This window comes from Fusarium coffeatum (assembly GCF_003316985.1).
Source record: "Fusarium coffeatum strain FIESC_28 chromosome Unknown BRIP53273_contig_188, whole genome shotgun sequence".
Taxonomy (NCBI): Eukaryota; Fungi; Ascomycota; class Sordariomycetes; order Hypocreales; family Nectriaceae; genus Fusarium; species Fusarium coffeatum.
In genome coordinates, this window is record NW_022157981.1 from 1 (window position 1) to 23286 (window position 23286).

Genomic DNA, 23286 nt, shown 5'->3' on the forward strand with positions numbered 1-23286 from the left:
GGTCATGTGTAAGCATCGGAGTCATGGTGCTTGAAAAGTGTAATTCAAGATGAAAACCTTATTATCAGGGGGGGAGATTAGTCTAATACATGCCAAGGCCTTTGGAAAGTTCAAGCTCTTCCGTGACTCCCAGTAAGTACTCTTCGAGAGCCTCTAGACCAGTATGATTGTAATCTCTTCGAGGGTTAGCGCAGGCAAAGCGTCCCTACTGCCTGGAAATACCGAGAAATCTATGTCCAGATATGAACAAGAAAAGAAAAGGCTTAAATGCTGGAAAACAGTACCTTTTACTGTTTCACTGTTCAAGTAGATTTACATTTCCACTTTATATTGTCTATACGATCTTTACCTCACCCACTTCTACGTCTCTGAGGAATTTCGCCAAGCCTTTGTCTCCAAAGTGCGAGTCGACTATACCAGTCCTCGTATAGGTTCCAGGCGCACCTTGCACAGGTACCAGATACAGGGCCTTGATATAACCCTTCTTGAAATCAGCCCACAGCAGAAAAAAGACCATCTCCGAGCGTTCGGTCTGTTCTGTGGGGCGGTCCCAGGAAATATAACTCCAAGCCGTCCTTTCGAGGGGATCATCAGAGTCTGATTCATCGGAGTCTGACATCATCCATATATGATCTGGACTATCAGGGTTATCCTTCTTCATTGCACCGCGAAGAACCAGAAATCCATCTTTAACAGCACCAGTAGGATCCTCTCCAGCGGGGACGCATTGCGCCTCGAGGATCTGTGCTTGAGGCTTACCCCATCTTTCGTGATATCCTGCTTCGTAGCAGTACCAGTAACCCGCCTCCCTGAGTCCATCTAGTCTCTCGATATACCCCACAGAGAAAGGAGACCAAGTTGGTGCCATGTATTCTTTCCATCTTTGTACTGGCTCATCCGTGCGAGGGTGCCAGACTAAGGATTTCAATAAGTCATTCTCCCACAGCCCTGCGAGATATTTCCCAGCGCCTTGTGATTGGCAATGTTTCGCGAGACCTGAGAGAGCCGGTAGTCTATCTGCGTCTTTAGAGAGAACTCGTGTTCCGTAGGAACCAAGGAGTTCGCGCCATTGGACATAAAGCCCGTTGATTCTGGGTATCCTTTCTGAACCTGGATGCTTCGTTCTCGAGTTCCTGACCATGTTAAACTCTGACCAGTAGGTGGCTTCTGACTCGTCCGCTTCGACTTCCATGCACTCGCACTTGAGACACTGAACACATTCCCAAACCATCTCACTGGCAGTAAAATGGACGATCCTTCGCGCCAGTATGCTCTCCTGGAGAACCCAACCTCGCCGGTTCAACGGCGAGCTAGTGACTTTCCATCGATGATGTGATTCTCCCGATCTATGACCAGTACTCATCGGTCTGCTGTATATTTCAGACGTGGTAGAGTCAGGATTCCTCATATGAGCTATCTTGGTCGACTTGCTAGGATTGAGCTGCCATGTGTGCTGAAAATCGATATCTTTTCTGTCTATAAACCCCTCTGAAGACTCACTTGCTTGAGATGCTGCCAGGACGAGAAAAGCATTACTGTAAATTGATGCCATCTTGGAGGATTCAACTTCCCAGTCCAATGTGTCGTCTTGGACAATGCAAAGAGAGTCAATCCAAAGATATCGAACTCCGATATTACGAGTAACAGTGACAGCGTCTTGGAAACTCTTGGGAAGGCTATGGTAGCTAATCTCGTGGGTACGGTTCGCAACGGTCCCTGTTGTGGTTTGCAAGACAGGGCCTTTACCCCAACAATGACTCAATGCCACATATGGAGCGACCTGACTTTCTGAAACGTGGAGGTATATGCGATGGTTGATTTCAGCTCCAATGTCAAGAACTCGACGCGGTAACTCAGCATCCTTGACTGCACATCCCTGGTGTGTGAAATCGCAGCTCTCAATCCACTCGTTGATGCGTACCTTGTGGTCTTCCCGACGACCACTTAACGATACTCGACCAGGCTTTACTAAATCCCACGCTGGCCGTGGCGTCCCAACGGGATAGTACAGTTGGTAGGTAGTAGGCTCGAGCATCCTGGAGGGGGCTATCACTCCATAGACCCAGAATAATCCGTTCTCCTGTTTCGATACATAGACTCTAACGTTAGGTCGGTCGTTTTTATACTCAGAGCAAAAGCTGGACACGAGAACACATCGACAGCATCCCTTATCTGACTCCTGCTGCAGTTTCTCCAAGTACTGCCCGGCTCCCCTTCCAGGAGTATTGAAAGAACATAGGTATGTTAACTGATCGTTAGTCCAAGTTATCAATGGGACCTCCATGGTACGGAGAGTGGGATCGTGAACCGTACTTAGTACAGAGATGAACGCTTGGCCAGGTCGTTGAAGGGTGAGACGCGGGGTACCTCACCCCTGCAGCAGTGGATACATCACTCTGCTGACCTCGAGCTGAGGTCACGTGGGGCTCTGGTTTGCAGGTCCAGTCGGCTGTAGCTGGTCAAGGGATATCCTTTTTAGGAATACCTTGCCCTACTAAAGACTTAATTCCGTCATTTAGGTACCAGTCTTCCAGACTTAGAATGCCTTTGAAATGGAATGTCTCAGACTAGTCTTGGTTTCTTAATCGTACCCTTTTCTCAATGGTGCACTTAGCAGAAATGTCTTAGACAACTACCCCTTCAAGGGAGGCAAAGGAGACTGCCACCAGCCCTTTAACCTCTAAGTACTTCTCTAGTTACAACCTTGCCATTTCTTGGAAACTCAACTCTTCACAGCTATCTCGTCTTTCAAGATGGAGCTACCCGTAGCTCGAATATTTTCGACCGTCTTCGCAACACTCTTTTTGGTTGCCGTAACCTTGAAGACACTTTACCTGGGAAATGATCCTTATCGATGCCGCGCTGTCCAGAACACGGGTCGCTGGATAGACCCACCACAGGACGAAGCTGGGAATAGGACACCTTTTCTTCACTGGCAGCCAGATGGATGTATATTGCACCAATATGACTCCGAGGACGCCCGTCGGTGCTTGGAAGGCCGCCCGATCGTTACGGTTGGAGATTCAACATCCCGGAACGTAGCTTTTGCGTTCAGTCGACTGGTAAGTGATGGTCGGGAGCGCTCAATTAACAGCACTGACCAAGGCCAGATTGGCAAGAAGCAAGCCGAGTACGATCTAGCACACATGGACTTTCCCGCCCCGAAGTCGAGCCCATTGAATATGACATACCATGGGCAAAAGATAACGCGTTTGCCAAATCCCTGGCTAGCCTCCCATGGCCATATTGCTCAACAAGAATTTATAAACAATCTTGACCTCTTCGCTGAGGAGAAAAGAGACGTCCCGCTCATCAATGAGCAAACTGGTCCTGCTTTGCTTTATGTATCCGCAGGTGTATGGTTCGGTCAGGCCTTCACTCACGTCAGAGAAAATGAAACAGAACAAGCTAGTGATAATTCAACCGTCGCAGAAATGCACAACCGAACGGCTCCTTTGACTATCCATCCGGATCGTCCAAATATCCCTTGGAGGACTCGCTTTGCTCTATACAAAGACCGCTTTTCCAAGATTGCCAACTTCATCAACGACAACACTCCCGACTATGATCCTTTCACATCTCCAATGGATCCGACTGATGGACTAGGTAACCAATTCTTCTATGCACCCCCTGCAGGCCCTTATTATGTCGGAGATGATCCGGACCGACTTGCCCTCGGAGCGCGAAAGGCAGGGGAAATCCACGAAATACAAGACTGGCTGCGAGAGAATGAAGATAGATGGAGGCTTCCAATGGTTTGGTCGGTCGCCAGGCTTACCTTTGGCCAGAACGAGACTTGGATTGACCCACACAGAACAGGATACCACGTCAAGAAGGAGGTACTTGATACTCGGGCCAATATTCTGCTTAACCTGAGATGTAATGCGAAGCTTGACCGCATCAAGCCCTATCCGTACTCACGCACATGCTGCACTGATTACGGAGTGAAGCCAATGACTCAGCTCGGTTTTGTTGCTTTCGGCATATTCTACCTTGTGGTATGCATCGTCTGCGAAATGGTTGACATCGGCAGTGGACGAGACGAGCCGCGGTTCAACCTTTTCAACATGAAGGTAGGGACCCTGGTTCTCGCGCTACTCATGTGCTATTATGCGGACCGAACCCAGATGATGGCGAAGGGCAGCAAGCTTTGGCAGCCCCAAGATTTTGTTGTCTTATGCATTCCCTGCATTGCAATTCTGCTCACAACGATTCGCCGTACTCGCCCTCGATCTTCATTAGACATATCGGTCTTGCCTTTAGAGACAAATGAGACTGATGAACCCTTTCTCTCTCGGGAACAAACCGATGAGTGGAAAGGTTGGATGCAGTTCTTCATCCTTATCTATCATTGGACTGGGGCCGACAGAAGATCTATCTACGTCTTCATTCGCCTGTGTGTTGCAGCATACCTGTTCCAGACAGGCTATGGTCATACCGTCTACTTCATCAAGAAGAAGGACTTTTCATTTCATCGCGTCGCCAGTGTACTTCTGCGACTCAACATCCTGAGTTGTGCGCTCGCATACTTCATGGATACAGACTACATGTTTTACTATTTCTCGCCACTCGTCTCTTTCTGGTTCCTTGTCGTTTATGGAACCATAGCAATTGGTGGCAAGCGCTACAATAGCGCTCCACAGATTGTCATTACGAAGATCTGCATCTCCTGCTTGCTTCTCTCGCTCGTCTTTATGGGCACACCCTTCACTGGATATCTCTTCAGCGCTCTCAAGTTCCTGTTCAACATACAGTGGGATGCAGAAGAATGGCAATATCGTGTCACGCTCGACATGTTCATCGTTTATGTTGGCATGCTGACGGCAGTGCTTCATCACGAGATGAAGGCAACTACAGTCGACTTAAATCTTCGTGTCGTTCTGGCTGTGGCTGGTTTCTGCGTGGTGCCTTACTACCTCAACTCCACATCATACCTCAAAATGTCTTTATACAAGATCTGGCATCCATTTACATCCTGTGTGCCAATCCTTGGTTTCATCGCCTTGAGAAATGTGTCCGGTCAAGCGAGGAACTACCACTCCAAAGCCATGGCATGGCTGGGAAGGTGTTCACTTGAGACGTATATTTTGCAATTTCACTTGCTTCTTGCAGGTGATACAGAAGGCATCTTGATTGTGGATGGTCTGTTTGGCGATGGGTCTTTGATGGGTGACAGGTGGAGAACACTGGTTATTCTTGTGCCAATTTTCCTATGGATAAGCAATGCCGTGGCACAATCCACGAGCCACCTGGTCAAAGCTATTATGCATAGTTCTCCAGAAGAGCAAAAGATTGGAACCCCACTATTTGCGTGGGCTGAAAAGATCCCTGGTGGCTCCAAAATTACGGCTGCGAAAGTGCGGGTTGCATGCATCCTGATATTGATGTGGGGCATCAACATGATGAGCCCAGGGCATGAGGTTGGTGCAGCACCTGATGGACCGCATGAGTGGAGAGCTTCGCCCCCACCTCCAAAGGAAACACCGTATTAGTTGAATGAGGACCATACATATGTAATAGTCAAGAAGGAGAACAGTCATCGACGAGAAATTCTGATTAACTATACTTGAGATAATTGACATTGTAACTGAACGAAAAACCTGTGTATCTAATAATCAGGTACGATAAGATTCATTCAAGCGGGGAAACAATTTCAGTGCAGCCTTGTAATAAATCTCCCTCTTCCTTTCCTCGTCCCTCTGAAACCCATCCACAAACTTGGTAAAGCCGTTGCTCAACTGCTCCGGCGCATGAGGGTAATCACTCCCGAAAAGCAGATGTCCTGGCTTCGCAAATTCGAAAATCATGGGAAATACCTCCTTGCTCCCAGCAAGAGCCGTGTCGAAGTAGAACTGCTTGGCCTGGCTGATCATATCTTCGGCACTCATGGTCTCTCCAAACTCAGGAAGAGCTATCATAGTGGCTCGCTGGATGAGCGCGATCAGGGTACCGCCGCCATGAGAAAGAATGACCTTGACATCAGGGAATTGTTGGAGACGTCTGTTGAGAATCATGTCTATAGCGGTACGCCCAGTCTCGTGGGGCCAGTCAAAGGCAGGCATAGGAAGTCGTTGATCGAAGTACACTGCAGAGACGTTATTAATGGGGTGAACAAAGACCACTGCTTTGCGACGATTGAGCTCTTTCCAGACTGGCACATATTCCGCGTGATCAAGATATCCTTCAGGTGTGGCGTAGCTAGTGAAGAGTGTGATTCCGTCTGCCTTGAGAATGTCGAACGCGTAGCGTAGCTCTTGTAGAACCAGCTCTGTGTACTGTAGAGAGGGTACCGTGGCAAAGAATCCATTTTTGGGGTTTTCGTCCCGGAGTTGAGCATTATACTCGTTCATCTGCCGAGCGACTGTCGCACTCTTCTCTGGATCAGTGATGTGAGTGACTCCAGGTGTACTGGCTGAGTAAATCGCCGACCCAATGTTGTATGTCTTGTTGAAGGCTATGTCGCTTTCAACGGTCCATTTGGGTACTTCCATGCCTTTCAGACCAGCAGCCACTCCTAGAAATGGATCGATTGAGATTCAAATAGTAGAATGATGGGCGTTTGTGATTATTACCTTGAAGCTGAGGAGGGATGATATGGTGATGGACATCGATGCGGGGGATGTGAGACATGGTGAACGGCTGCTGAATAATAAAGGCCCGGTGGTATATCGAAGAAGTCTGTTGAAGCGATAATAGATATCACTTGAACTCTTGGAGAGACCACCGCAGTACAGAGGTCCGTTTTATAGGTCACTTTGGTGGCGTTCCTGCCGTCAAAGACATTTTTCCTCGACACTCTACCAGATCTTTCAATCTGGTCATAATCGCAAACTGAAGAGCTTCGAATAAGAGGTGTTGACGTCAACAAATCTATTATCAACAACGTAGGTGCTGTTTAAACTTGGAGATGGCTCCTCTTGATTGGCTGAATAAGTTACATCCCGGTCCATCCGAACTAACTTCCGGCTGTCCCGGAACCGTTCCGTCATAGCCCCGCATTAAATCACAAAGGAACGCGTCGGATTCCCTGGAGGCTCGAGATGAGATGCTATAAAATGCAGTTCACGTGAAGTTAATTGTCAAACAGTAGCCGTGTTTCCGAGTCCTACAAATGCTGATTAAGAATGACTTGTAGCGATAGTCCGCGTCTTGAAGGTCTAACGCTCGCATCTTGGAAAAAAGAAAACTCAACCAGAGAATTCAAGACATTTGTTAACTTCGAACATTTCTTACCCAAGTACAGCATGTTGGGTGTTTGAATACACACGATCTGACGAACAAAAAAAATCAATGGAAATTCATATTACACATATCAATGCTAGTTGCAAGCTTCTACTAACCGCACATTGTGAATTGTGCAATTGATCTGTTTAAGGGGGTATAGGGTACGAACAGAGACTTCAACGAAGTCGTTGACCAATCGGGCAACGACGGATCTAACCGACGGGTAAACTGCCCGAGCCAATCAAAAAGCCCTCTAGTCTTGACACGTTTCGTGCCTAGAAGCACCATCGGACGCGCTTTGCTCCTGCCTTTACATATGTTGGGTTCTGGCCTCTTTTTCGTCTTTCTTGTAAGTACATTAAGATTATCTTAGAGACTCTTTTTAAACAGGTTTATGGACACTTCACCATGGACTTAATGAAGCTCGCTTAAATTGCATAAAGACATTTGGGGGTTCCTTGTCCCAAATTGTGGCCTCTTGGCAAATGTGGATAGAGCAAGGTGTCGGGCCCTATTGACTCAACTTACTCTTGAGAAGGATCGAATGCTGAGCGCCAAGATTCAGATGCAAAGAGCATGTTTTATCTGTATACGAATTTGCCAAGAGGAAAGGTTGCTTGCAAGGCTGCTTGCAGTAGGACCAGGCAATGTACAGAGTGCGAGGGATTTATTTCCCATAAAACGTCTAGATTCCGTACCCCAACATGGGGATCAAGTAAGGTTAGTTTATAGTTCTTATGCACTGGTACACATACTCACGGTCCGTGATTCCTTGAAGATAGACATGGCCCGAGATTCCTTAGATCATGCTCAGTAGTATCGCACTCTTTCTCACACAGTCTTAGGGTCCAGACCCGACAGCGTCTTGGCTACACTCACTCCACATTGCTTGCCAAGCACCAGTCACCTGCCACGCTGTCTTTGCGCGCGCGGGGACTGGCTCTATCACGCCCCTAGACAGCGGTAGAATCCTACGGGTGGATCGATCAGAATCCTACAAGTGGATCTGCGGTGCTTCGAAGGATTCAAGCGGGAGACGCTTAATAAGCGCACCAAGGACCCCTTGATTGGGGGCGGGGACATACTTGGCTAACCAATAGGACTGTTGCATTGCATCTTGTTGTAAAATTTCCGTCTGATTAGTACTATCTAAAGTAGCTAGATATTTCCGTGCATGTAACGTAGAGAAAGAAAGAACAAGGGCCCATAACTAGAGTCAGGTGAATGAACCATTCATATGAAGATGTATACGAGCTACCAAGGCTTCTTGGCAGACCCCATCTTACGTTAGTAGAGGCTATGCACAGGAAAGGAAGGCGCAGTTCAGATATCTTCGAAAGGAGAGACTTGCGAAAGATATGCGCAGGATAGGAAGGTGCCAGCAAGATGCCTATGAAAGCAGAGACCCAAGAAAGCTATAAAGACCACAGCCGTTCTGCCCTCGTTTTGAAATCAACAGCTCAATCAATAACGCAGTCCTCAATCACTCTTCTTTAGAACTCTCTACAAATCGACAAATACTCAAGATGAAGGCTGTCACCTCGCTCGTTCTTCAATGCGCCGCCGCAGTGAGCGTCGCTGCTGTGGTAAGGCTTACACCCAATTCTCTAGAAAGGCAGTCAACAGCATGCTGACTCTCTTCCAGGCTCTTCCTGACGGCACCCAGTTGGCCGCTGCTCCTATGGAGGGTTACAAAATTGTTCCCATGCAATGGAAAGGTGTTATCAAGGAGGGAGAGGCTCCCGTTTCCCTGAATGGTACTATTGAGGTAAGATATGTGCAAACACTCTCAGCTATCTGTAACTATACTAACCCTGAGTGTCAGTCGGTTATTGCTCAGATCAAGGAGCTTAACCCGGAGTTCGAGTTGGCGGAAGAAGAAGAGGACGACGCTGTCGCCTCATCCGGACTTGAAGCACGCAACCCAGTAAGATAAATCTCCATTGATATTGCTCTTAACGACACATTCTAAGCGATAATCTAGACTCACATCATTTGCGACGTTGGCGGAAGCGGTTACGTCGATGTGAAGGCTGCCCGACGCGAGAACAGGTACCTTCGATCTTTGGGCAACAGTGTATGTGGTGTGAATGGTGGTCCTGGCACGTGCGCTCGCGTCTCCTGCTCCTATGGTGATGCTATCTGGCTTTGCAACGACAACCGACACTACATCCAACCTCGGTGCAGCTACTTGGCTGACTATGTTGATCGCATCATTTCGCGCTGCAAGTCCACAACCAAGAGCCCACCTTGTACAGTCAGGCCGTGCCCTCCTAGCTGGAGTGCAGAGTTCGTTCGGGGTCAGCAATTCGACAGTGACCACTACAACGTCATTGTTGGCAGAAGCAACTGTTAATTTCTTGATCGGGCGCATCGTGGTTATGCCAACAACTATGATGAACGTTGTATCGCGGTATCCTGTGAAAGCGGGGAGCCAGGACTCGGACCTTACTGATAGAGACGTTAAGCTGCTAGACTAGATTACATTCTTCCGATGCCTTGTCAGGCCTCGTTTCAATTTCAATCAAGAACTTCTTGACCATTCATCAAATAGCGCGTTTATGTGAGAACGCAGAAGACGGATCTTTTGCTTGTCTTGCTCAGCAACAGCAGCTTGCCACCCTTGTATTCGAAGTGGCAAAGGGGAAGCCTTGGCGGAAATGGAGCCCAAAGAGCGCTAGGGGTTTACCACTAGATCTAAAGGAATCACAGGATAAGTAGAGGTTATCTGGGTGTCTTGATTTAACCGCTTGTGTGATGTTAGTCCACTTGTAAAAGTCCACTGATACGCGCCAAGTCTTCCAAGTCTCGCACCCGGCTTGGCTCTTCCATACTGGGATGGAAATCCGAGTGAGGCCAAGGATAAGGTTATACCCCATCTTTCATTGACAAGGAGTACAATTCCCTATCTCCTCTACTCATAAAAACTCCTGCAAGGTATCGTAGATACCCAAGACAGGAACAATAGCGATTATACTAGGCCATAAGGTTGCCAATCCTTCCAGTGTTCCCCTACGGTCTTTTTAGCGTCCAACTCGCGAACCAGACCAAAGTCCAGAACGGAAATGTAGGCAAGAATTTCTCTGAGCAGGTGTCCAAGCTTCTCTATGAAGAGACCATCCGCTGTTTCTACCTTCAAAGATTCTGAAACCGAGAGGGCGGCCTAGACCGAAGACAGGAAGCCTGCACCGCCTTCTGGAGACCAAGGGTGTCCTGAATTACCCGAGATATTTAACATTCTAAGAAAATTTAGAGTCGCTTGCATATTTTCTATTTCAGCCCACGAATTCCGATCATGTGAGCGATACCAATCCTGAGTTTTATGATCGTATTCATAGTTGGGCGAAGCCTCGAGGTGATGAACATATCGCGGACAAGGAGATTCCTGTTGCGCTGACGGATTGCAGAGCTCTGGTGAGTAATTAGAGAGTGTTCAACCTTCAGATCGCCAGATCGATGTAGATATTAAAGAAAGATCTTAAATCGCCTATGAGGTATAATAAATACATGGTACGGGCAACAAGTACAACGTTCTATAATAATGTACAATGCTTAGAGTCTCACATTTGTCCCAATGAGAGCTGACCCCTTCCCCAACAGAGTTCAACCTTGCTGTGGGAAATACCAATGTTTAAGAAGAAGACGAAGCTTATTTCATGCAGTTCCTCGCTCCCGACTCAGTCAACAAAGTGGAATATCGCCTGTGCAACCATCCTCCAAATCCACCAAATGGATCCTCCGCATCACTCGCCTCTTTCCTCCCGTCAAAGGTAAGAACTCTGAATTTTAAAACGGCGACTGGTTTCTCGTGGTCCAGAATTGCGTGCATCTCTACCATGTTGTCAATATCCATGGGCGCAGGTGGTGACTGGTGTGGGTCGAAACAGCCTCTCATTGTGATGCATGTGGGTGTCTTGGAGAGTACCACGAAATGATTTGTGAAGTATGTGCCTTGAACAAGTTAGCTTGGAATGGCTCAAGAGCGTAGGGGTAGATGTACCTGGCTCATATTTGCTCTCCAGAAGATCCTTCTTCTCCCATACGTCGTTCTTACAGTTTTCATTTTTGAAGAATGTCATGATCTTCCTTTGAGGCGCATACCCTAGCTCGGTAAGTATATATCCGCAATTCTGTGTACTTGGATCTTTACCAAAGCCTCCCCACATCCCAGCTGCGAACCTTTCAATTAACATGGTGCCACCATTCGTTGCGTCTTCAATGAGTTTGGGGTCAAGCTTTGTAAATGGCACTTCGCGCACACAAGAGTCAGCAGAAACGGGTTTGTTCCATGGATTCGTCTGCTTCAGCATAGAGTGCGTGAACAGCGATCTGCCATTCACGGGACCGAAGGGCTCAAATTTGCATTGCTTTGTAAGAAGGTGGAAGCTTAGTGCGCCAGTAACAGAAACCCCCGCTACTACTTTCGTCGTGAACAGTAACCGTTGGCGGAGTGTAGAGGATAACAAAGGCATGATAGCAATTGATCGAATTAACAGGATAAAGAACCGTACGAAGGCAAAAGAAAAAGAAATAATTTCTGCATGAAGAGGGAGTTCAGGACTAGAAATAAGAGTCCTTTGAACCCACTACGTGGGTACAGCCTCCACAGCAACAACTACGCCTCCACCAACATCTTCAGCTCTTTCAGCGCTGTCAGTCTGGAAGACTCCTGACACCTTAGAGTTCCAGCCGCAAAGACCAACGGACGCCAAGCCAATCAAGTACAGTTTTTCACGCTGCCCCTGCTATTATTCTTAGTTTGATCCACTTTGGCAGTCATATACCGCTGACTTATACCCGCTGACTCATTCTCGATGGCTTATCGCTGTTATCATCCTTGATAGGATCCACCCAAGAAAGAAATGCAGTACTTACAATTGTAATTTTACTAAATGAGAATGAGTAGGTAAACAACTCATCCCCTCGTCGATTAATAACCTTCCTCGATGCTGAATTGCACAGGATTCTATTCACTACTCTACGCCTGTCATTGCGTCGCTGGTCTGCACTAATCCAGTAAACACCCTTCCATGCTTGCATATGAGGGTCATTGGATGTCTCGATACTCGCAATTCTCCCCCTTCTCGGGATTCGGGGTAAATACAATCTGTTGCTGTTTGACAACATTATCTGCGGAAATCTTGTTGAGTTCTATTCTACCGACAGGAACAAAGGTAGTGCTCTTGTATGGCTTGGTTGCATTATCCAGGATATCGTCGATTCGTCTGGGTCAGCAACGTGGGCTTGAATGATGAAGATAATCGGCTTGTCTGGGAATTGCTGCTGGAAATCACCCTCCAGGTGGTGGTTTCCAAGCCGCACCAGGTTTTGCCTGTCTTCGGGGGTCTTACTGGGGTAGAGATGGACTCATTCGACGGGATCAAGGCGATAACTGACATTGGCAACTTAACCATCAGTATTCGTCGAAATGTGGGTATTGGGCTTACAGTATGTGATGGTGCCATAGTATTGAGGGTTGGGCTTCTCAGAGCCAACAAAGACTGCGGCAGCTTGATTCTATGGCTTTTTGAGGAAAGACAAGAATGAAGCATGTGCTTCACTATAAGCCTTCTGCTCTTTGGTATCACCGCCTCCTCCAGCCTTTGCCTTCCTGAGAATAGCGTCAGCGCGCACATCGCCTCCAAAGAGTTTTAGAAACGCCAGAAAGTCTTCCCCGTTGCGAGTTGCAAAGCTATTGAGATAATGCAGGGACTGATGGACCTGGCATGGCACAGACTACGGACCGTTTCCAGCCATAAGCAACATACGCTCAAACAGCCCGCCACATTGGTTGAACCTTGCCTTGTCCAGGATCTGAATTTTACGCTACTTTCCCCACTGCCTTCCCTGACAACGAACGCCCTGCACCCACTGAGAAGCCCCAGCCCGAGCCCATCACCAAGACCAATGACGGTACTGTCTTGATGACCTGATCGTACTACATATCCGGAGTGGAAACCACCCCGGAGTAAAGTCCACTTACACCAATGTTGTCAGAGACCTTGCAACTCTCGAGACCCCACGACTCACGCAACCTTATTTCGATTCTTGTAAGTGACTGAGTGCTAACGATTTTAATAGTATTCAGTTCCTCAAGGACAACGGTGGGCTTGGTAAGTGTGGAACAACGTATTTTTCCAACAGCTATCACGTCACACTTACTAATTGTATTCTGTGTCATCGCGATTGCTGATTTGGAGTCAAGCGCTCGACTCGTGTTTTCTTTTTCCTTTCTTTTTCAGATAGATGGTAATATTGCATTGTAGTTGAAACCCATATTTTACGACGAAAAGCTTATCATAGCGGTGATGATGTGCGTATAAGTGAGATGCAGTGAAACAAAGAAACACCGAGTCGGCTGTGGCCGAGATGAAGGAAAAAGACCAGGATGAAGCTATCAACGTTAATGGACCATTCAAAGGACGAACAAGCATAAGAATCCATGCAAAAAGTCAACAAAAGGTCCATTCGCGTGTCTTTAGCGAGTATCTGTGCTCAATGGGCGCGCCGAGAGATCCACCCAAAACATGACCAAAACTTGGCTAACAACGCTATGATCCGATCTAGATCATCACGAGATAAAACTTTTGGTGACGTTCAAATGGAAAATAGAAAGCGGATGGCAGGGAAAAGAGAGGTTTTTTGATAGGCAGGTCACATTGATAGGAGAGGCGACGAGTATCATTCTGCATGAGTGGGCACTGACAGTTGGCATAGCAGCCTGAACAGGGGTTAAGCGGCGAATCAAGACGCGCCTCAAACGCGCATGAACTTCACCGCTCCCTTTTTTATGCAGCAAGTTTGACAGCTCAGAAGTTGAAGTGGGCCTCACCGCGCTCCCATGTTTAAATGAAAAGACGGCGCTCCAGGAAAATGTTTTTCTTCATTGACCATTTTGTCAAAATAATTCCACAATGAGCGTTTCTGTCAACTCCAAGATCCTCGGCCAGCTGAGCCGGCCCGAGGCTGAGACACTGCTCGGTGCAAGTGACAACTTGACCCCCTGTCAGGTCAAGATCGTCAATGTTCCGCAAATCGTTGTCGTTGGTGCACAGTCCGCTGGAAAGTCCTCGGTTCTACAAGCAATCACCCATATCCGCTTCCCAGACCACGCCACAAGGTTTGCAACCGAGTTGAACCTCCGAAAAGCCAGCGAGGCGCGCGTCGATGTGAATGTCAAATTCGCAGATCCATCAAAACCTCCCAAATCGTTCGAACGAGATGGCTTTCATGAGGTTGACCTGCTTGACATCATCGAGGACGCCACAGAGTGCATGGATCTCGGCGCGACAGAAACGGAAATTTCCCAAGATGTGCTTTGTATCGACATTCAAGGACCTGAGTTACCTACTCTGCGCTTGGTGGATCTCCCTGGTCTTTCCTCAGACGGCAAGCAAAAGGTTGATGAGCTTATCGAGAAATACATGGGTCAACAAAACAGCCTAATGGTTGTGGTCCTGGCGGCTGACGACAGCGACGCGAACTGCGCTACGCTCGAAAAGGCCAAGCGCGTCGACCCCCAAGGACAAAGAACATTTGGAGTCATCACTAAACCAGACCTCGCACCTGCCGGATCTGACGTTGAGCAAAAATACGTCAGAATCGCGAGAGGCCAGGACGCTGCGTTCGAGTCGAAGCTCGGCTGGCACGTTCTTCACAACGGTTCCAGCAGCACAGCGAGCTTTGGGTCACGAGACGAGCATGAGGTGTCATTTTTCCAGCAGGGTGCTTGGGCGGAAATCCCCACCCAAGCTTGCGGCATCCTTCGTTTACGGAAAAAGCTCAGGGAGCTTTTATACACTCAGATGAGAAGATCTCTACCCGAGGCCATCTCAGACATCCAAGAGAAGCTCAAGGTGCGAAGGGAGAAGTTGGAGAAGCTTGGCACCTCCAGATCTGACCCGAGATCGTTCCTGTTGGGCGTTGCTGCCGATTATCAACGCCTTTTGAGGGATGCTCTTCACGGACGATACAATGACGAATTCTTTGGAGGGTTGAACGACGGTGACCACAAGCTACGTGCTCAACTTCGTAACTTTAGCCGAGCCTTAGATCATGTCCTTCGCACAAGAGGTTCGACACAGGTGATGGGCCCGGACGACGACGTTCCTGAATATGTCAAGGAGTTCCTGGTCCGATACCCTTACGACTTCCCGGATGCGAAGGTCATGACGAGAGAGGAGCTCCGCGCTCAACTCGAGAGACAAGCGGCCGTCAACCAAGGCCGAAAGCTCTCTGGTATTCCCGACAGTGAGCTCATGGTCCAACTGCTTAAACAGCAGGCGGCATCATGGAAGCCTATCGCTGAGTACCACGTCGAGCTGGTGGCGACAGTTGTCAAGGCATTTGTTGACCAAGTCTTTGTACACGTGGCAGGACCCCTGCACACCAATCAAACAACAGAGATGATCCTGACGGAATACGTGGACGACTTTTTCGAAACCGCCAAGGACGAGATGCACCACAAGATTGACGAGCTATTGAGGCCTTACCTCGAAGGCTATGCGCTACCCTTGGACCTGGAGTCCAATGGTGCCGAGTGCGGAATGGACAAGGCTCTGAATATCATGCAGGCGTATCATCAGGTACAGACCCCACTTCCAATTAACCCGACTCAACTAACCCCATACAGAGATCTCGACGCACCTTTGTGGACAATGTGACCAACTATGCGGTCCAAGGTTGCCTCATCCGCGGCCTACCTGGTCTATTTACACCACAGAAGATTGGTAGCCTAAGTGATGAGAGTGTGGAGGAAATGGCAGCCGAACCTAGTGACAAGCAGCCACAACGGGAAAGTCTCCACGAAGAGATCAAGCTTCTCGAGCAAGGCTTGGGCCCATGCAAGCGATACAAGCCCAGGGCAATGACAGGTACGTTGCCGAAACCGCCACGATGGCCTTACCAATCTAACTTTGATGAAATAGTACCGTCGATTCGCAACACTCCCGCCAGCACGACCAGCGCACCTGAGACCGGAACTTCAGATGCTGATCTAGGTACCGCCAAGGCAGTGAAAACTGTTGACGCCCCTGCAGGAGAGTCTGAGGATGTCGATACCACAGTAGAGGAGTCCAAGGTCCCCGATACCGAGGAAACGACCACCGATGCACCTGAGTCTTCGGAGCAGGAAAAGACGGAATCGGTCCCAGCGGATGCAGGTACAACACCAGCTCTGGCCAGCAGCTCCGGATCATTCACCAACAGCCTTGATCAGATGCTCGCTACTGCCACTCCTCAGAGCGCCGTTGATAGTGCCACCGTTGAGACCAGCAAGCCGGTAGACTCTATTCCTGTGCCTGACCAGAAGCGTAACAGCGCAGCATTTATCGACATTCTGCCTGGGTCGCCAGACTCTAAGCCAGCGTCGATACTCGCCAATCTCCATTCCGAGATGGAGAAGACCGACACGGCGTCTCCCCAGCCCAGCATCAACGGTGTCTTGGCTTCGAAATCCCAGACACCTCAGGAGAACGGTAAGGCGTTCTTCAACGGCGGTCCTCCCAAGCCAGAAGAACCAAGACCTACATCCCCCCCTCTGAGCCCCTCCAGACCTTTCAGCAGCGATGGTATACTCTTCAGCAGCCGCGCATACAAGCCCCGGGACCCTGGCCCAGAGCTGGCGCAGCAAGGATCTAGCTCTAGCGGTGGTGGAATCGGCAACAGCTTCCGCGTTATCTTTTCCAAGGCAAGCAGCTCAAAACCCCAGACAAACACGACCAACACAAACGGATACTTCGGGAAGCATTCGGCTGCCTGAGAACGACTTCAAAGCCACTTGATGAGTTATGGGTCAGCTGAGGTAGCGACAAACAGTGTGATTCAGTAAAACAGCGAGTTTCTCGGGGCGACAGGGGATGTATGGCACAGCGATCACTACACACTAACCCAATCACTTCACGAATATAAGTGGCTGTCTTCTTGAAAGACACGCTCCGGGAGCTATTAATGGATATGAAGCCTATGATTAAGCATTAGAATGACTATACATGATGGAAGATGAACTTTGACGATTGAAGGAAGGAGGGTGAAAGACGTGGACAAATTGCTTAGAATGGATGTAAATAAGTTCGAGTCTACAGACTGATAAATTGACTACGGCATCGACCGCCGAGCTTCGCACTTGCCCCACCTTCGAAACTGACTCCGAAATCGCGCCACATTCTCACCGGGAAGCGAGAATCCTATGTACGTGATGTACCGAGTCGGATCTCGCCCGCGGCACATTGACGCTCAGAACTACCGATTTAAGACGCTTGCATTGAATAAAAGGGCTGCGCTTTGCAGGTCGGAAGTCGGGGCACTCTGCATTTCATGTAACGTCGTATTTTCATGTTGACGCTGGGACGTGGCGATGACAATGTGGACGATGAAGACTCTTGTTCTTTCACCCGCTACGGTGATGAGAGATGGATCCGGTTTCATTGCTTTCGTTTACTATACTCTTAATTGATTTTCTGAGTGTAATGAGTTTCCAACTAGTCGCACTATCATCGATATTATAATGGCAATAGTCTCTTTCCGGGATAGGATTCCGTTCCCAGCTGAAGGATCACAGGCTGCAAAAAGCGGTTCATAAGACAACTTTTTAGAAGTATCCATCCTTGCCTTTCGCCACAGTTTGAAGGATTTGTTATTACTAGCCTATTGGAAGTAGGGTATGGTTAATCTTTAACATAACCTCCGCACGCAGTGCCCGTTGAGGTTGACTGTCAACCCCGAAGGTTGCGGATTTCTTGAAATGATGATTCAGCAAGACGTGGAATCTTTATCCGTACCAATTGGGAGCCAGCCTTGAGACGATATCTTGGTCTCTTTGCTGAAGGATTCATGTTACAACTCCCGGACCACGGCTTTCAAAGTCAAGAGACGCATTACGCGTCATTAAAGGCAATACCAAGACACCACCCTTGCACCATCCCCATGAGGAAATCTTCTTTCCTGGTTCGAGCCCGAATTACTTCATGAAGATCCCAGTCAATTAACACCCTGTCGCTAGGAGATCTTATACGTATCTGTAATGTAACGTTCATCGCTGCATCTAATTACTCCCTATACTGTACTTGCCAACATAGATAGCTGTGATACATTATGTCGGTCATTCTGTTGACAGGCAAGACCAGTTTCTCTAGTGAGGTTTGCTTCTACTTTTCACAGCAAGGAATCCCAGATGTTGTGAATCATAGGCCTACCCAATAGTGTCACTCTCGAATCCACTACCTGCAGCCAGATGGGACCAACATAAGTACTCCGACGGACTACCAAAAGGGCTAGGGGTTTCAAGACCCTTGTCACTCTCATACAGACTCTGGGGTCACACAATAACTGATCCTTCGACAATCTTCAACGGAACAGGCATCTCGTTTATTTACCTCGTCTTGGCATTCTTGATCCTTTCTCCAAGACAAAGGATGCAAATCCCATGAACATTCGCACTTTATAAGACCAGAGTTATCCAGCACTCTCTTAAATTGAGCCAGTCAGTCCTACGTCTTTCTATCAATTCTACCTCCAAAAGTCACATCGTTTCGTCAGTACCACAGTCATGCAGTTCAAGAACGCTATCTTCACTATCGGCGTCCTCATCAGCGCCTGCACCGCTGCTGCTGTCCCTGAAGCTCAGCCCCGTGAGTTGACCTAACAGTCATTGGTATATATCCATTGCAACAGACCACATACTAAACTTATACAAGCTACCCCTGATCTCTCCAAGCGCGCTTGCAACGAGGATGGATACGCTAAGTGCACTCAAGCGTGTCAGATGGGACCCGGTGGCGCTCCCCTTGGATGCTGGGCTGGTAAGTGATAGGCCTGAGGTATAAAAACCGGAACCACTACTGACAGGATACCCTTTAAAGGATGCTGCGCTACTTGGGACTGCTGTTAATTCGCCCGTCTGATCATCTCGGATCACAGCAAAAGTGAATGAGGATCATCGTTTAGGACAAACTTCTAGGAGCTACTACACTGCAGTACATCAAACTTGGGCCGACAGTCTTTACCGTTGCAGTGAGGCTCCCATTATCGAGAGATTAAATACAATTACAATCGTTTTATTTCATTAAGTCAGATTTGAGGTTAGGCGTTCAGCATTAAAAGACTTCATCTGTAATGATCACAATAAACAAAGCCTGGAGACATCGCTCCTGGGAATACAATACCAGTAGCGTTCACATCATTTGAGTGGTAGCTAAACTAAAGATACAGTGGTCCACTCTGCCTTTGAGAAATGCGGCAATGAAGAGTGCTTGAGCATAAAGGTCTGGATTTCGACTTCTTCACTAACAGTGACAGGGGCAGGACTTGAGCCAGTACCTTCTTGTCCAGCTTGGTTGTTGTGCGTCTTCCTCGGCTCCTCTTCAGCTGCAACGCTGCAGGAACCAGGATCTGGTACTATCCTTGCGCGCCTCACCGGAAATTTAACATCGGACGATGAACATTCCACTGAGTAGCTGCGTAATTTGGAATCGAAAACCCTTTCTTGCTCTGCGGAAGGGTAATGAGATGTTTCGTCGTCAATTCCGATCCCCTGTTTGATAATTGTGTTACGTATCACGGGTATGATCTGAGAGGGAAAGCGAAAGTCTTCCAGCCAGGTTCCAACTCTCGTAAATTCGCGCTCCTTGGCATTGATACTTCTTGTGACAATAATGCCTTTCAACATCTCGTCAACCCTGGATACTCCGGATTCAGCGATGTACAGTGGAAGAAGAAAGAGATTATTGAGGCTTTGTATTAGCCTGCTAAATTCGAAGGAAAATTTGATCTCCCGCCATTGGCTGTCTGGTCGAAATCCAAGACATTCAATACTGTTGTCCGCTTGTATCACGGTATCCTGGTCCCATCGATAGCTTTCAGGTGGAAACTCCATGTCCGAAACAGCAAAGAGTTCCATCGGTATGAGGAGACATCTAATTTCCAGGACTGCTTTGTCAAATATAGCATATGGGCTAATCCCCTCTGCAAACATCTTTGCGCGACACAGCATAGCCAGTGGCCGGAACGATTTTGACTCGTAGGTATTAGGAGTATCAGTTGGAATCCGAGGTCCTGGACCTGTGTAAGATTCGCCTGTGACGATCGATCCAGGATAATAGAGCCAAGACCATGTCGGTGTGGGCATGTTCGACCTTTTATGTACTGTCCATATCTCGCCAGGCCGCCCACCGAAAACAACATGTTTTGGTGTTTTAGGAACCCACAGGAGTTCCTACATCCACGTCTCGAGCCATATACCGGCGAAAAAGGTATCTCCTGTGCTGGTTGAGATTGCTTTGACCAGGCCAGCTAATGCGACAAGTCGATCCTCTTCATAAGTGAGATCGCATGAAGTATAGGTTTCGAGGGTTAAACTCCATGGTCTATCTCTTTCCTCACAAATCAGACTGGGAATTGACTCCCGCTTTTGAACATGGTGAATACCAAGAGGCGAGGCCTGATTGGCAACGCAGTCGTCACACTCCCAGTATAACTGATCTTTACTCAGGTAAAGAATGCGTCTCGACAGAAGACGCTCTTGAACGACCCAAGCTCGTCGGTTGGTAGCTGCATAATTCACGCAGGTCTGGAAGTCGTTTGGTTCTATTTCCTGCACTAGCACGAAATCACTTTCGTGCGAAAGGGTGTGATTGTTTGCAACCCAGTTCTCGTCCAGAAATGACGCGACTCTGCCAGGTCGGGGAATACTGCGGGGCTGACATTCGTGGAAGACGCTACGATCCTCAGTATCCCAACAGATTGTCAATGTCAGGAAAGCACCCGCGTATATATCGGTCATAAGCGGAGCTTCCGTACGGAATTCGGTTCCGTCGTCGTCCTGGATAATACATAGAGAGTCGACCCAGAGGTATCTGATAGAGATCGCTCGGCAGACAGCAATGACATCCTGATAGGATTGCGGTAAGACCTGATCAGATCGAGGACGTAGGTAGGTGTGATAGTTGTCTCTGGATAGCGTAGGCGTATGTTTGGACCATCTATGGGAAAGTGCAATGTATGAAACGCGGGTATCCGTCTTCCAAAGATTCCGTGTAGTGGAGTCACTGTCGCCAAGATCTAACAACCGGGTAGGCATAACATTTCCATTAAGTGAGGATCATCTCTCTACAGGCGCTATGTTGAGAATCACAGACACCGATCCAACGTTCGATTGCTTCTGCAGTAGATTTTGGAGTAGGCATCGCGGGAATGGGGTCTTTCTTTTCGATATCTAGCGCAAGAGGTAAGTCCTACTAAAAGGGAAATCGAAAGGAAAGCACAATAAATTACCCAAGAAACACTGCTCGGTTGTTTTTCATACAGCTACTTGCAATTCCAATAGATATGGGTCATCATTATCTCTGGCTTGAATTGAAACGACGTACTTGGCGTATGCTGGCTCATACTCAATCTTTGTGAATTCTGCCCGAAATCCAGGAAGCGCTTCATCAACTGGTCTTGTAGCTGGTGAAGATCGTAATGAGCGCCAAAGTGTCCAGCAAACGGGGCAATCAACATCGAGAGACGCTATCAAGGCTTCCCATGACCCATGCATCAACAATTCGTCTTCAGTCATCCATTCAATAAATGTCTCTTCTTCTGGAGAGCGACCCCGATATCGGTGCCTGTGCCATGTTTGGGACTGTAAAGGAGCTTCCCTTGTGATTGTGATCGGCTCCATTTCGTCACTGGCATCACTGTCATTGCTGTCGTTACTGTGATCGCTACTATCGCTGTTATCGCTGGTGTCGCCATCATCTTTTTTTGTATCGGATTCCAAGATGCGTAAAGTTTCATCTCTACCAGTTGGGAAATACCGCAAAGCTTCCCGGCAGACTTGACAAAGGCTCATGATATCCAATAGAGGGTTTAATAAATTTGCAAGGACAATAGTAGGGAAGAAGTAAAACTCTCACATAATGTGAGGGGTCATATCGGGTTTAGGCACGTGACAGCGACCGGGGAATAGAAAGAAAGTCCAGACACTTGATGAGAACTATACTAAGTATAAGCTTCCTAATAGATAACTAACTAAATCGTATTAAAATAAAGTAAGACAGCAGTTTATAAACTTATAAGACTGGGGACAATAAAGGTTGTTAACGAGCCTGAAAGATTGGAGAGGATTTAAGAGGCTAGCCTGGATAAGTTGCTACAAGTGTCGCGCCCTGTGGGGCAGGTACGCGACGCGTCTGGTTTTACTTCTTTGCTATTACTCATTGACTGAGGTGTCCACACTGCAGTTGTAGAGCCTCACTGTGTATAGCAAAACTAGACGTCTTGATGGCTCGTAACGAGAATAGAGTCAAGAAGTTGAATGTCTCATTTGTTACCTACATGCCGCTGGTGTTGTGTGGGAGATGCGAAAGTCGATCAGGTTTGTATTCATCAAAACCACGACCTGTGCTGGGTTACCACCAAGTAATGTGTGGTCGAATCCTTGTCGCTCTACAATTTTAAACTTTCGTTGGTATGCTTTGATGGAACTGCGCTTTAAAAGCATCAAATAGCACCCTCGTCGGCCGCCCGAGTGAGTCACACCGACTCATTTGACATCCCTGGAATTGAAGCGCATGGTTATTTATCTATCAACGTTTTCTCCTTACATTCGACACTTGAAGGTTTTACATTTCTGTTAGACTACCCTGTACATCCAAGATTCTCAATGCGACCCACGCCACTGGAAAGATCGCGACTCTGTGCCGCGTGCAGCCACGCGTGCGCACAGTCCATTATCGGATGTGGACCCCTGACATGCCAGATCCACTGGTCTCAATATAACCTCGAAAAACGTCAGTACGTCAGCGATACCAGGCAAGACTGGGATAGACTATCTGATGTATCTGGTTGGGCGAAATGGTCAAAAACCAAGCGAGAATTCCTTACAGAAACAAACATCTCCGGATGTCATCTTTGTATCATCATCGCACACGCCTTCGATGATGCGTCAAAAGAGACTTTTGGAGAAATGGAGCCCGCGGAAGAGGTTCAACTTTGCTTCGCTTATCGCACAATAGAGCGCGACCCCAGTGGAATGCTGGATTGGCAAGAGAGGACAAGCATGTCGATCAATGATATTACTCT

General features: G+C 48.0%; 8 protein-coding genes across 8 annotated transcripts; 4 read left to right on the forward strand and 4 right to left on the reverse strand.

The window, feature by feature from the left end:
• Positions 1 to 334: 334 nt before the first annotated feature.
• On the reverse strand, positions 335 to 2035 carry FIESC28_08162 (uncharacterized protein; the record flags this gene model as incomplete). Its single annotated transcript, XM_031162301.1, has 1 exon — positions 335 to 2035. One exon carries the CDS (start codon positions 2033 to 2035, stop codon positions 335 to 337), a length of 1701 nt encoding a protein of 566 aa, XP_031013620.1.
• Positions 2036 to 2753: 718 nt separating this feature from the next.
• Positions 2754 to 5492, forward strand: FIESC28_08163 (uncharacterized protein; the record flags this gene model as incomplete). The annotated part of the gene is made up of 1 exon (XM_031162302.1): positions 2754 to 5492. One exon carries the CDS (start codon positions 2754 to 2756, stop codon positions 5490 to 5492), a length of 2739 nt encoding a protein of 912 aa, XP_031013621.1.
• A 123-nt stretch (positions 5493 to 5615) lies between these two features.
• FIESC28_08164 (uncharacterized protein) lies at positions 5616 to 6630 on the reverse strand (the record flags this gene model as incomplete). Its single annotated transcript, XM_031162303.1, has 2 exons — positions 5616 to 6514; positions 6573 to 6630. The coding sequence occupies 2 exons, from the start codon at positions 6628 to 6630 to the stop codon at positions 5616 to 5618; spliced, it is 957 nt and encodes a 318-aa protein (XP_031013622.1).
• Positions 6631 to 8750: 2120 nt separating this feature from the next.
• On the forward strand, positions 8751 to 9580 carry FIESC28_08165 (uncharacterized protein; the record flags this gene model as incomplete). The annotated part of the gene is made up of 4 exons (XM_031162304.1): positions 8751 to 8810; positions 8870 to 8992; positions 9050 to 9151; positions 9209 to 9580. The coding sequence occupies 4 exons, from the start codon at positions 8751 to 8753 to the stop codon at positions 9578 to 9580; spliced, it is 657 nt and encodes a 218-aa protein (XP_031013623.1).
• A 4558-nt stretch (positions 9581 to 14138) lies between these two features.
• FIESC28_08166 (uncharacterized protein) lies at positions 14139 to 16984 on the forward strand (the record flags this gene model as incomplete). Its single annotated transcript, XM_031162305.1, has 3 exons — positions 14139 to 15809; positions 15857 to 16097; positions 16152 to 16984. The coding sequence occupies 3 exons, from the start codon at positions 14139 to 14141 to the stop codon at positions 16982 to 16984; spliced, it is 2745 nt and encodes a 914-aa protein (XP_031013624.1).
• A 1785-nt stretch (positions 16985 to 18769) lies between these two features.
• FIESC28_08167 (uncharacterized protein) lies at positions 18770 to 19124 on the forward strand (the record flags this gene model as incomplete). Its single annotated transcript, XM_031162306.1, has 3 exons — positions 18770 to 18851; positions 18918 to 19022; positions 19069 to 19124. 3 exons carry the CDS (start codon positions 18770 to 18772, stop codon positions 19122 to 19124), a joined length of 243 nt encoding a protein of 80 aa, XP_031013625.1.
• A 290-nt stretch (positions 19125 to 19414) lies between these two features.
• On the reverse strand, positions 19415 to 20347 carry FIESC28_08168 (uncharacterized protein; the record flags this gene model as incomplete). Its single annotated transcript, XM_031162307.1, has 1 exon — positions 19415 to 20347. One exon carries the CDS (start codon positions 20345 to 20347, stop codon positions 19415 to 19417), a length of 933 nt encoding a protein of 310 aa, XP_031013626.1.
• An 87-nt stretch (positions 20348 to 20434) lies between these two features.
• FIESC28_08169 (uncharacterized protein) lies at positions 20435 to 21404 on the reverse strand (the record flags this gene model as incomplete). Its single annotated transcript, XM_031162308.1, has 2 exons — positions 20435 to 21279; positions 21332 to 21404. 2 exons carry the CDS (start codon positions 21402 to 21404, stop codon positions 20435 to 20437), a joined length of 918 nt encoding a protein of 305 aa, XP_031013627.1.
• Positions 21405 to 23286: the final 1882 nt, after the last annotated feature.